Source organism: Doryrhamphus excisus, linkage group LG8 (genome assembly GCF_037039965.1).
Source record: "Doryrhamphus excisus strain RoL-2023G ecotype Guam linkage group LG8, RoL_Dexc_Guam_v1.1, whole genome shotgun sequence".
NCBI classification, from domain to species: domain Eukaryota; kingdom Metazoa; phylum Chordata; class Actinopteri; order Syngnathiformes; family Syngnathidae; genus Doryrhamphus; species Doryrhamphus excisus.
In genome coordinates, this window is record NC_136364.1 from 20,896,241 (window position 1) to 20,907,904 (window position 11,664).

At 41.4% G+C, this 11,664-nt stretch overlaps 2 protein-coding genes across 4 annotated transcripts in view; both read left to right on the plus strand.

Moving 5' to 3' along the window:
- The first annotated feature begins 347 nt into the window (after positions 1-347).
- Positions 348-11,664, plus strand: part of LOC131134585 (thiamine transporter 2-like) — a 97,514-nt gene continuing 86,197 nt past the window's right edge. The window contains exons 1-10 of one of the 3 annotated variants that reach the window (XM_058080029.2): positions 372-562; positions 891-1,060; positions 1,151-1,330; positions 1,556-1,721; positions 1,876-2,191; positions 2,275-2,426; positions 2,698-2,890; positions 2,962-3,103; positions 4,047-4,157; positions 4,335-5,189. In XM_058080029.2, coding sequence (XP_057936012.2) covers positions 911-1,060; positions 1,151-1,330; positions 1,556-1,721; positions 1,876-2,191; positions 2,275-2,426; positions 2,698-2,890; positions 2,962-3,103; positions 4,047-4,157; positions 4,335-4,430 — 1,506 coding nt within the window. In that variant the 5' untranslated portion in view covers positions 372-562; positions 891-910 and the 3' untranslated portion in view covers positions 4,431-5,189. Of the gene's footprint in view, positions 563-890; positions 1,061-1,150; positions 1,331-1,555; positions 1,722-1,875; positions 2,192-2,274; positions 2,427-2,697; positions 2,891-2,961; positions 3,104-4,046; positions 4,298-4,334; positions 5,190-11,664 lie in introns of those variants that run through there. The other 2 variants (XM_058080033.2, XM_078793017.1) reach the window with 2 other exon arrangements.
- Positions 5,214-10,645, plus strand: slc19a3a (solute carrier family 19 member 3a). Its single transcript, XM_078793034.1, has 7 exons — positions 5,214-5,373; positions 6,684-6,919; positions 6,991-7,504; positions 9,439-9,517; positions 9,648-9,840; positions 10,260-10,401; positions 10,472-10,645. Exons 1-7 carry the CDS (start codon positions 5,224-5,226, stop codon positions 10,643-10,645), a joined length of 1,488 nt encoding a protein of 495 aa, XP_078649160.1. The 5' UTR covers positions 5,214-5,223.

Genomic DNA, 11,664 nt, shown 5'->3' on the forward strand with positions numbered 1-11,664 from the left:
GTATGAATATCAACATAACATTATTGAATAGTTATCACAAGACAGTATTAAAAACATACTACAGTACAGCTAGCAGTTACAGGTAGTTCACGTACCCTGAAAAGAACCGACTTGAGAGTCGAATCCAAAAGGTTGATTGATTTGGTCCACAAAAATATTCTAAAATTATACTTGATTGAAAAGAACATTAACAGGCAGCCAGGCAACAAAGTATCAATGTTGGCTAAAAACGCGTACACGCATATGTTTGGATGCTAATATTAGTTAGCATTACTTGATGTTTGCCAGCGTAGAAGTCCGTCCATTATGTGGACATTTTCCACCAAAGTACACACAAGGTGCATTGTTGTCATATGTAATACCTGGTGGATAATATCTAGAAGAAACTTAAAGAAACCTCTTGAGTCTCATTGTGCGATAAGATGGAAAGAACTTCTTCTGACGACACGGCGTTGCCAAGGTAACACACATTACGGAAGAGCACGTGCCGGAAGTACCGCACTTGTATAGTCGGAAGCGAACTCATCTTCTCGGGTGACGTCAGCAAATCACGCAATCGAAGGTAAGATTATTAAAAAAATTGTTTCCTGCTATTTATTATATAAATTACGTCAGTGGTATTATTCAGAATACTACGAATAATTGTAATACATGTCAAAGTTGTCGTTTGGACTTGATTCTTGTTTTAAATGGTACTAGAACTTTTGTTAAAGTCAGCAGTCAGCTATCTTTCTGTTTCCAAACAGGTGAAAGTCTAAGACCATAAACATGTTCATATCTTACTCATTAGTTTATTCCGGCTACTGATGACAACTCTATCGTGTTTTTGAGGCAGGACGACGCCTGGAAATAGACAAAAGCATTTAAAGTGTTTTTTTTTTTTGCTACAGATTTTTGCTAGGGTGAAAACATGGGCTGCTGGGCCAATCTTAAATCCTCTAACTGGGCTTACCCCACTGCAGTCCTGTCATTGTATGGATTCTTTGCTAACTGCAGAATAGCAGAGCCTTTCCTTGCTCCATACTTAATTGGCCCTCATAAGAACATCTCTGAAGAAGTGGTAAGTGGCTAAATTGATCATATATTTGACATTTGTTTGCAGCATTGTACCTAAAATGTTTGTTCATATGTGCTTGTTGTTTTCAATTAGGTGACTAACTACCTTTTTCCGATCTGGACATACTCCTACCTGGCCTTCCTTTTCCCGGTCTTCCTGCTGACTGACCTTCTGAGGCACAAGCCCATCATTGTGCTGCAGGGGCTCTTTCTGGTCATCAATTATGTCCTGCTGTGCTTTGCCCAGGGAGTGCCTGCCATGGTCTTCCTTGAGGTCCACCAAAACGTGTTCTAAAAAATATAAAACAAACCATAATTGTTGAAGATGCCATCCATGTAAAATGTTACCCTGCATATTACAATAATTGAAATTGGCAGTTAGTATTGTTGGCATAGGAGATGTTTGTTTACACAATTCTTCACAATTGCCCAGTGATAAACTGTTCACAAATCCAGAGCATAACAAGGTGTAACTTGAACATGTTCCATTCTTTTACAGATTAACTATGCTATGGTGACAGCATCTGAGGTGGCCTACTTTTCCTACATTTACAGCGTGATTCCCTTGGAGAATTACCAAAGAGCTACCGGTTACCTCCGAAGCGCCATGCTTTTTGGGTACACATTCGGTGCCGGCATGGGCCAAGTTCTCATCTCCCTGGCAGGTGGGGCTTCAAATTTGACAATTCTAGAACCATTTCAGAAGCTTTCCTTAATGGTGTCTTTCAGGATCAACTGCATATAGAATTTTTAAAGAAGCCTTGAATGATTCGGAATTTTGCGTATAGGCAGAATCGAAATATGATTTGTCATCAACAGGGCTAGACTACTTCAACATCAATACCATCACGCTGGGTGTTGTAAGCATGGCTTTTCTCATCTCCTTATGGTTGCCAACACCTCAGAGGAGCATGTTCTTCAAAGAGAGAAAGGAAAAACATTTGGATCAAACGTCAGACCAAGCAAGATCCATAGGATCGGACAGGCCTGATGAAACGGTGTTGGACGAGGAGGATGCTGGCTCTGAGAAACAGAAGATGGAGCGTGATGACAGCGGTTGTTGGTGCAGCAAAAAAAATGTGGTCAATGCGGGTCATTTACTTTGGCAAAGCTTCAGGGAGTCCTACTCTTCCAGGCATGTTCTTCTCCTCTTCGTCCATCTAAACCTACGTTGTAATGCAATGTATAAATTAATAACCATTTATGATTCTTTTGCAGACATTTAATCTACTGGTCCCTTTGGTGGGCTTTAGCCACAGCTGGATATACACAAATCCTCAACTACATCCAACTAATGTGGAACCATATTGAACCTTCTGCTACATCGTCCGTCTACAATGGAGGGGTAGAAGCCGCATGCTCTCTTGTCGGTAAGACTGGAATCGGACAGATACTGGGTTTGAAACCCCCACTTTAGAGCTTTTGACTACATAAAAAACACGTTTTTTTTTTTCTTCTGAAAATTAAAATGGGCGAAATTTGGAGTGTTGACAGGCCATCATGAGTGGGAACAGTCAGGGCCCCGGGGGTCTACGTATGTCGAGGGGTGTATTTCCAGCTAATTTGCAAAGGATGAGCCCCGCAGCACCAAGTCAGCCAATTCCAAATGATGTTAATGAATCTGTTTATTTCATGGGTCAGGCGCTGCAGCAGCCTTCTTAGTCGGTCACGTCAAGGTGAGCTGGACCGTGTGGGGAGAGCTGGCACTGGGCTTTTTTTCAGCCATCGGGGCAGGTGCTGTCTTTCTGATTGCGTTCACCAGCAATATCTGGGCCTGCTATGCTGGCTACGCCCTGTTTAAATCATGCTACATGCTTCTCATCACCATCACTACGTGAGTTTCACTGCAGTTCCATTGAAGCGTGCTTTAATCCAACATACAGGACATCACTTTGTTCTGTTCAGATTTCAGATTGCTGCTAACCTCTCCATGGAATGCTATGCGCTGACGTTTGGCATCAACACATTTGTGGCCCTGTTTCTGCAGACCATGATGACGATTATTTTTGTTGATGAAGCTACTTTAAGACTGGACATTGTGACGCAGGTATGTGTTGACCGCCAGTAACATACAAAACATGTATGGATGTTATTTTAATTGTCTCATTATCAGTAGCGGTTCTAGCTATGAGCCATATGGGCAATTACCCATGGCGGCATTCTCCAGGGGGCGCCGCTTAGGGGGAAAGAAAAAATAATACATTTACTAATATTCATTGAGTCAGCACATGGAAGACTGGCGCCCCCTACAGGCGTGATAAAATGTCCACCACGTGATGTGGATGAAACCAAGTACTTTTTTTTTGCAAGGGGGCGGCCTCAGCCTTCAGGTTAAATGTTATAAGGTAAAAAAAGGAACTTAAAACAGTAATTGCTCAAAAATAAAACATTTACTGTTTATTATTATATCATCTTCATTATATTACAAACCAAGAGCCTCAAACATGCTATTTCACTTGGAAAATGTGAACTAAAAAGGAGGGAATTGTGAGTCGATGGTTTAGCCTTGATTGCTAGCTTGGTGACGGTACAAGATGGTGATAATAATGATGTTAATTTATGTCAACAAAACACGGAAAAAGATAAACTCAGAGCCATTAGGGGCACAATTTAGGAAGACGTGGAGAAACAGGACAAAGATAAAGTAAGGGCGCTATAGCATCACTTTATGTACAGCACATTATGGAATGTATATGATCAAATAAGCTAGCGATACTTGGTAGCTATGGTTGTTTTTCGCTTATTTATTAAGTAAGCTTTTGAGGCAATGTATAACTTAATACATACTATATATTTACATGTAATAATAAAACTGGTACAACTTGTTTGGGTTCTCAACACAATCCTCTGAGGGCATCATTCAAACCACAACCGCCACTGCTTATGATCCAGTATTGCTTATTAGGATATAGCGACACTTAGTGGCTGTCCTGTGGTATTGCATAACATGAGTACTGTACACTAAATAATTCTTGTTCTTTTCTCTGCAGTTCATCATCTATGGGAGCTATTATGCCGCCATCTCTGTGCTCTTTGTGATTCGAGGGACCTACACCGCTTGTACCAAGCATACTTCTCCAGACATCGAGCCTGCTGTGAAGGTGGTGATCCATGTTGATTCTTTCTGAGCAAAATCAACAAACTTTAGTTAGTAGATTAGCATTCATTTTGGTGATATACTGTCGTCATTGAAGAGGATTGTAATTAGGGATAGAAATTTAAACGGTGTCAGGTGCATTCATCATTTTCAATCATTTTCTACCGCTTTTTCTCACAAGGGTCGCAGGGGGTGCTGGAGCCTATTCCAGCTGTCTTCGGGTGAGAGGCGGGGTACACCCTGGACTGGTGGCCAGCCAATCACAGGTCACATATAGACAAACAACCATTCACACTCACATTCATACCTATGGACAATTTGGAGTCGCTAATTAACCTAGCATGTTTTTGGAATGTGGGAGGAGACCGGAGTACCTGGAGAAAACCCACGCATGCACCGGGAAAAATGCGTGTCAGGTGCAAATAACAGCTATTTAGTTTTTTAAGTAGTTTACAGAATATATATATTTTTTACTAAAATAGTTTTACAATTAATATTAAATGCGTGTAATGCAGACAAAAAAAGTAGAGCTAGCCTGACAAGCTAACTTAACAAACCTCTCTGTTCGCTTCTTGTTAGGTTGAAATCTAGGGATGAGTGAACCTGTCTGAATGTTCTGAACTCCTCCTTCCTTATTAAGTAGACATGAATGTAACGCCACTTCCTGGAGCTGACATTATGTGCAATAAAAAGAGTGACTGTGATTGATGTTTGTGGAGTTTTTAATCTTAGAATAATGGATTTAAAGAAGTGGTTATAATGAATATTATTTTTTTAGAGTGTACACAGCAGCAGGTTATGGCTGTCCCAGTGGTTTAATGACAACAGTATTTGTTTTTATATACTTTATAGTTATAGAGGCTGTAATCTACAGGTACATAAAAGATGATTAAAAACTAAGCTATAAAAGTGTCTGCTGTTCTGTGGCCGCCTTGTTTTATTGGTTCAGCAACTTCAGGGTGGAAACAGGTGTGGGTGTTTTCCCTTAAGAAGGAATACCCAGGAACACGATCAAGTAGTGGTACACACACACACACACGCATGCATACCTGAAACAGACTCAAACAGTGATGATGGAGACAGTGAGGAGGTGGAGGTCAGACTGGAGGTTTCCCACTGGTGTGTTATGTGCTTACAGGTTCTTCAGCACAGTTAAACCCCTGGATCCCTTTTCTGTCCCGTACTTGACTGGACCAGACAAGAATCTGACAACAGAACAGGTATTATTAACACAAGCAAGGAACCACATTTGGTGTCTTGATGTCCTAAATTGACTTTTGGAAATGTAGCCATAACACACAGGACTTTCTCTTGCTCCGCGTAGTTGGTGAGTTTCATTGGAATCATTGTCAGGCTCTAGATGGAGTGTTTGCAGCTTTCTCCCATAATGCAAAATAACTTTTTGCTGGAAAAAAAACAAACAAGTTGCAAAGGATGTACAAAATCTTGTTAGATGTTAATAGATAGTATATATTTTATATATATATATAGTTATATATACCGTATTTTCCGGACTATAAGTCACACTTTTTTTCATAGGTTGGCTGTTCCTGCGACTTATACTCCAGAGCGACTTATAAATGAAAAAACTGTTTATGTTACATAAACACTTGACACCTTTTCTGTTCATGTTTATTTTTTGTGTAGCTGAATAACCATTGTGTTAGCATATCTTATACATATTCAGCCTGTTCTCTATTCTTTTATTAATTTTAGAATTTGCCTTTCAAACGATTACCCCCCCAAAAATGTGACTTATACTCCAGTGTGACTTATTTATGTTTTTTTTTCGACCTAATTATGCATTTTTGGCCTTGTGCGAATTATACTCCGGAGCGACTTATAGTCCAGAAAATACAGTAGATATATTATTTATTATTTATGTTGATATTTGAATCATAAAACATGAAATGAATGGTGAGTAAGCCTAATCAGTCATGTTTGAAAGTAATGGTTCGTTAACATTGCATGACTTAAAAGTAATAAACTTGTGAACTGGACATTAATTGAGAGAAACATTTAACATTGAAGGTTTAGAAATAGTGCAAATTTCAGAAAATACATTGAATTCTCCCGATATTGGTAATAATTTATAAATACATTACAATACAGTTAAAATGCACAGCATAATATTTAAAAAGTGAAAAAGTCCACAATTTTTACATGTTTATGTGCTTCTCTGATAATGTTTTTAGCAAAGCACTGAGATTTCGAACTTTTTTGGCAGTCCCTGATTGCATCACAGAAATACATGATGTAACTTCTATACTTTGAATCCATTGCCACCTTACGTTGGGAACGCTATGAGAGAAGAGGAAGACAAAAAAAAGTGGGGATTTTCTGCATATTTTTTTGAAAGTCAGTCCTTACAGTACAAATAAATAAGTACATATTAAAAATTTCTCAATAGTATCGGTATTAGGAAGCAAAAAACTTCCTGTGAGGGCATGACAGGAAATATTCAATCAGGTGATGATTTCAGCATTTATTGAATGGGGCATTAATCCATCTTTTATGCTTTTATGGACAGGTGAGCAATGACATTTTCCCAGTGTGGTCGTACTCCTACCTGTGTGTGCTGGTGCCAGTGTTCTTGTTGACCGACTGGCTGCGTTACAAGCCGGTGGTTGTTTTACAATGCGTGGCCCTCTTCATCAACACGGCTATGCTGCTCTGGACCGAAAGCGTCGGGGCGATGCAGGCCTCCCGGTTCGTTTTAGGTGTGGCGGCGGCCTGCGGTGTAGCCACCTCATCCTACATTTACAGGTCAGAACGAGGTGACACTGCTTTGTTTTTGTCACATGACCAAACTATATTTGAGTGTGTTTTAATTCCAGCATCATAGATGAGAAGTGGTACTGGAAGGCCACTTCGTACTGCGGAAGCGCCAAGCACCTTGGTTACATGCTGGGCTCGGCGCTCGGACAGCTGCTGGTCAGCTTCAACCTCATTACATACGACAATATCCTGGTACTCACTCTTGCTCTCATCGCCGTGGCGCTCCTGGCCTCCCTTCTTCTACCGACGCCGCGGCAGAGCATGTTCTTTCGCCACAGACGTGCTGCTAGGAGAACATCAAGAGATGCATCAATAACGCAGGAACACAACATACAAGCACAGCAAATATACACAGTTGAGAGTGAGACAGTGAGACAACCGCAGAGTGATGCAAGAAATGAAGAGGAGGAAAACGTCTCCAAGTGTGAGGACCAAACAAAAAAAGATGGACGGGTTCTTCTTCAAATGTGGAGAGACATTCTTGACTGCTATTCATCCAGACGGCTCCTCTACTGGTCGGTGTGGTGGATCTTGGCAACGGTTGGCTTTAACCACATGGGCGGCTATTCTCAGGTCAGTCACAAATAAAGCACGTTAGAAGGATTCGCAATACAGCCGAGTACTGTGCAAAAGTCCGAGGCCACCATTTGTTTCGACTAGACTGTCATACGATGGCGTTTCACGACTTTATATTTGAGACCTAAATGCATCATTGTGGATATGTCGACATGTGGTATTGTCAACTTCCTGGTTATGGATAAACATGAAAAAAGAACTACTGTCTAGCGACACAGTAATAAAAGATGCAGTCACTTCCTGTTCAGTGCAAAATAAGCTTTGAAAGAAAAGCATGGCAGTATTAAGCTACTATCAATTATTAGTATTAGCTACAATTAATATGCACCTCCACCTATCCTCAAAAAATGTTTGGACTTCATTAGGTCTGCGTCAAAGAAAAGGAAAGCCATCACCATGGAAGTGAAAATGAACACGATTACAAGCACCAAAGGAGGACAAACATTCCCACTTTTCCGATGAGTTGATTTTTGGCCATTTTTCAAGTTTTTCCATCGTTTTTCCAGGTGCTGAAACAACACTTTTCTGGTTTGGGAGGTGGACCAAACCCTGCAGACATTCAGCAGGGGTCCCAAAGATGGCAAAAAATCCCACTTTTGACACGTTTGATTTTTGGCCATTGTCCAGGACTAGTGAGGCAAGAATAACATTGCTGACTAGTTTAGTTTTGGACTTCATTATGTCTGCGCCAAAGAAAAGGAAAGCCATCACCATAGAACTGAAAATGAACACGATTAAAAGCACCAAGGGAGGACAAACAGGGAGCGATGAGTGGATTTTTGGCCGTTTTTCAGGTCCGCGGTTGAAGCGAATTCTTGTTTTTCCTGGTGCTGAAACAACACTTTTCTGGTTTGGGAGGTGGACCAAACCATGCAGACATTCAGCAGGGGTCCCAGAGGGATTCAAAGATGGCAAAAAAATCCCACTTTTCCAAAGGGTCGATTTTTGGCCATTGTTCAGGACTCGCGAGGCAAGAATAACATTGCTAGTTTAGTTTTGGACTTCATTATGTCTGCGCCAAAGAAAAGGAAAGCCATCACCATGGAAGTGAAAATGACCAAGATTAAAAGCACCAAAAAAGGACTAACATTCCCAATAGATGGCATAAAAATCCCACTTTTCCGATGAGTCGATTTTTCTGCTGTTTTTCAGATCCGTGGTTGTAGCAAATTCTTGTTTTTCCGAGTGCTGAAAAAACACTTTTCTGGTTTGGGAGTTGGACCAAACCCTGCAACCATGCAGACCCAAAGATGGCAGACAATCCCACTTTTCTGACATGTTGATTTTTGGCTGTTTTTTTAAGTCCGCGGTTGTAGCGAATTCTCGTTTTTCGAGAATTTGAAAGTTTTCGAGAAAACTATTCTGGTCTGGGAGGTGGACCAAACCATGCAGACATTCAGCAGGGGTCCCAGTGGGATTCAAAGATGGCAGACAATCCCACTTTTCTGACATGTCAATTTTTGGCTGTTTTTCAGATCTGCGATTGTAGCGAATTCTCGTTTTTTGAGAATTCGGAAATTTTCGAGAAAACTATTCCGGTCTGGGAGGTGGACCAAACCATGCAGACATTCAGCAGGGGTCCCAGTGGGATTCAAAGATGGCAAAAAATCCCACTTTTCCGACCAGTCGATTTTTGTTCGTTGTCCAGAATAAGCAAGGCAAGACGCCTCAGGTTCGAATCCCCACTAGTGAGCCCCATAGGTATTCATCATGGCATTCGAAATATAAAATGGCTCAAGTATGCGGACCAAAAAAGATTCCGTAAGGAAAAAGTCGATGAAACAAACAAAGCCTAACATAGCCTACCCGACCCCTATGTCCAAAAGTCTAATAGCAGTGGTCAACGATGATTGCATAGTACTTTGATTGCATAGTACTTTACATTCATTCGCCATATTCAACTCCATACAAAACCATGACTCCATTGACAGGTGCTGTGGGAGAATGTGGCGCCTTCTCGGAACAATAGCGTTTACAACGGTGGGGTGGAGGCAGTGTCCCACCTGTTGGGTAAGAAACATCACATGTTAAAACCTTAGGTATAGAAATTCAAGATGGCGTCGTGTGCATTTAACAAGATGTCTTGAGCAGGACGTTAGTAAAGAGAAATCGATAATAATCATACATGTGTTCCTAAAAGGTGCCGCAGTAGCCTACGGCGTCGGGTTTGCCGACATCAACTGGGAGGTGAGGGGCCAGCCGGTTCTGAGCGTTTGCACCGGCCTCGTGGGGGCGACGCTCTTCCTCATGACCTTCATCAACAACATCTGGATCTGCTACGCCAGTTACGTCGTATGCTGCTGCATGGAAACGCTCTCCATGACCGTAGCCACGTAAGAACGGGATTTTACGTCAAAAGTGTGATTTGAAGTGAGGATCTTTCACAATCAAATTCCTTCCCTTTTCTGTGCATCATAACAACAGAAAATGAGTTAATATGAGTTAGCTAACAATGCAAGTCATTGGGCCACACTTATTTTGATGACTCACACACTTCCTAAAAAAACCTCTCGCAGTGTTTTATCGTTTGATACACATTCTGTGGGGCTGCACGGCGGTTGAGTGGTTAGCACGCAGACCTCATAGCTAGGAGACCAGGGTTCAATTCCACACTCGGCCATCTCTGTGTGGAGTTTTTCCGGGTACTCCGGTTTCCTCCCACATTCCAAAAACATGCTAGGTTAATTCAAGTACGTATGACAGTTAAGAATTTCATGCTGGATGAGGAAAAAAAACTAACATAATTTCCAAGGTACCAGATTGCTGCAGACCTATCGACGGAGAGATACGCGCTAGTTTTCGGCGCCAATACTTTTGCTGCATTGACTCTACAGAACATCATGACGTCTATTGTGGTTGACAGTGAAGGACTGGGACTAGACATCGTTGTCCAGGTGAGTCAGCACACGCTGCGCGTTGAAGATTTCACAACGTTGCTGAACGTGTTTGCTTTTGCTTTGGCAGTTCATCATATATTCCAGCTACTTCACAGCCATTGCTATCGCTTTTGCTCTGCATGCCCTGTGGTGGACAACACGAAGCGGCAACAAAGAATTGAAACCCCTGGATAATAATGAAACTGAATTGAATCCGGACCCTACCCTCAGTGAACCCAAACTAAAATCTGTTAAAAATTAAATACGCTCCTGATTGAAATTTTAATTGATTTGTTAAGTAGGTTCTAAGTTGAGCTCCACAATGCAAAAAGAATATGAGACTAAACATTAAATTAAGCAAACAACCATTACATTGAAATACGGTGGTCGTGTGGTTAGCGTGCAGACCTCACAGCTAGGAGACCCGGGTTCAATTCCACCCTCTGCCATCTCTGTGTGGAGTTTGCATGTTCTCCCCGTGCATGTGTGGGTTTCCTCCCACATTCCGAAAACATGCTAGGTTAATTAGCGACTCCAAATTGTCCATAGGTATGAATGTGAGTGTGAATGGTTGTTTGTCTATATGTGCCCTGTGATTGGCTGGCCACCAGTCCAGGGTGTACCCCGCATCTCGCCCGAAGACAGCTGGGATAGGCTCCAGCACCCTCCATGACCATCGTGAGGATAAACGGTACAAAATGAATGAATGTTCACCATCTGATCAAAAGTTGGTTTTTTTGCCCCCAAATTTTTTTTTGATGCTGTTCAAAACAATGTGATAAAATACCAATTTGTATTTACTAGGAAAGAACAAGCAGCATATAGACAACCGCCCAATCTCAAATCATCTCAGGTGGGATCTCCTTGTCAGGCCCTTAACATTGGAAGCCATCAGGACTTTGTTCTACCTTTCAATGCCCCATAACGATGGGACCAGTAACAACCTATTTGGCCTAAGGATGAATGACCGTCTTACTGCGTCCAACAAGAAGCCTTGCTTATGCAGCGCAACAATCTGACTGCATTCAAAGAACTTTTTTTTTTTTTTTTTGCCTTTGCCATCGAGAGATCATGACAGTTTGAATCGCGGACGGAAAATGACATCAAATCTGCATTAGTGCCAAAGTTTTGGCTTTTAAAGGTTGGGGTCTTCAACTTTTGATCAAACCTCGTTCAATTTATTGGTTATTTGCACTCAATTTTCCCCCCCATTTCTTCTTTTTACATTTTACAATAATTGTATAATAATGATAATGGTAAGAAATCCATTATAAGTCAAGA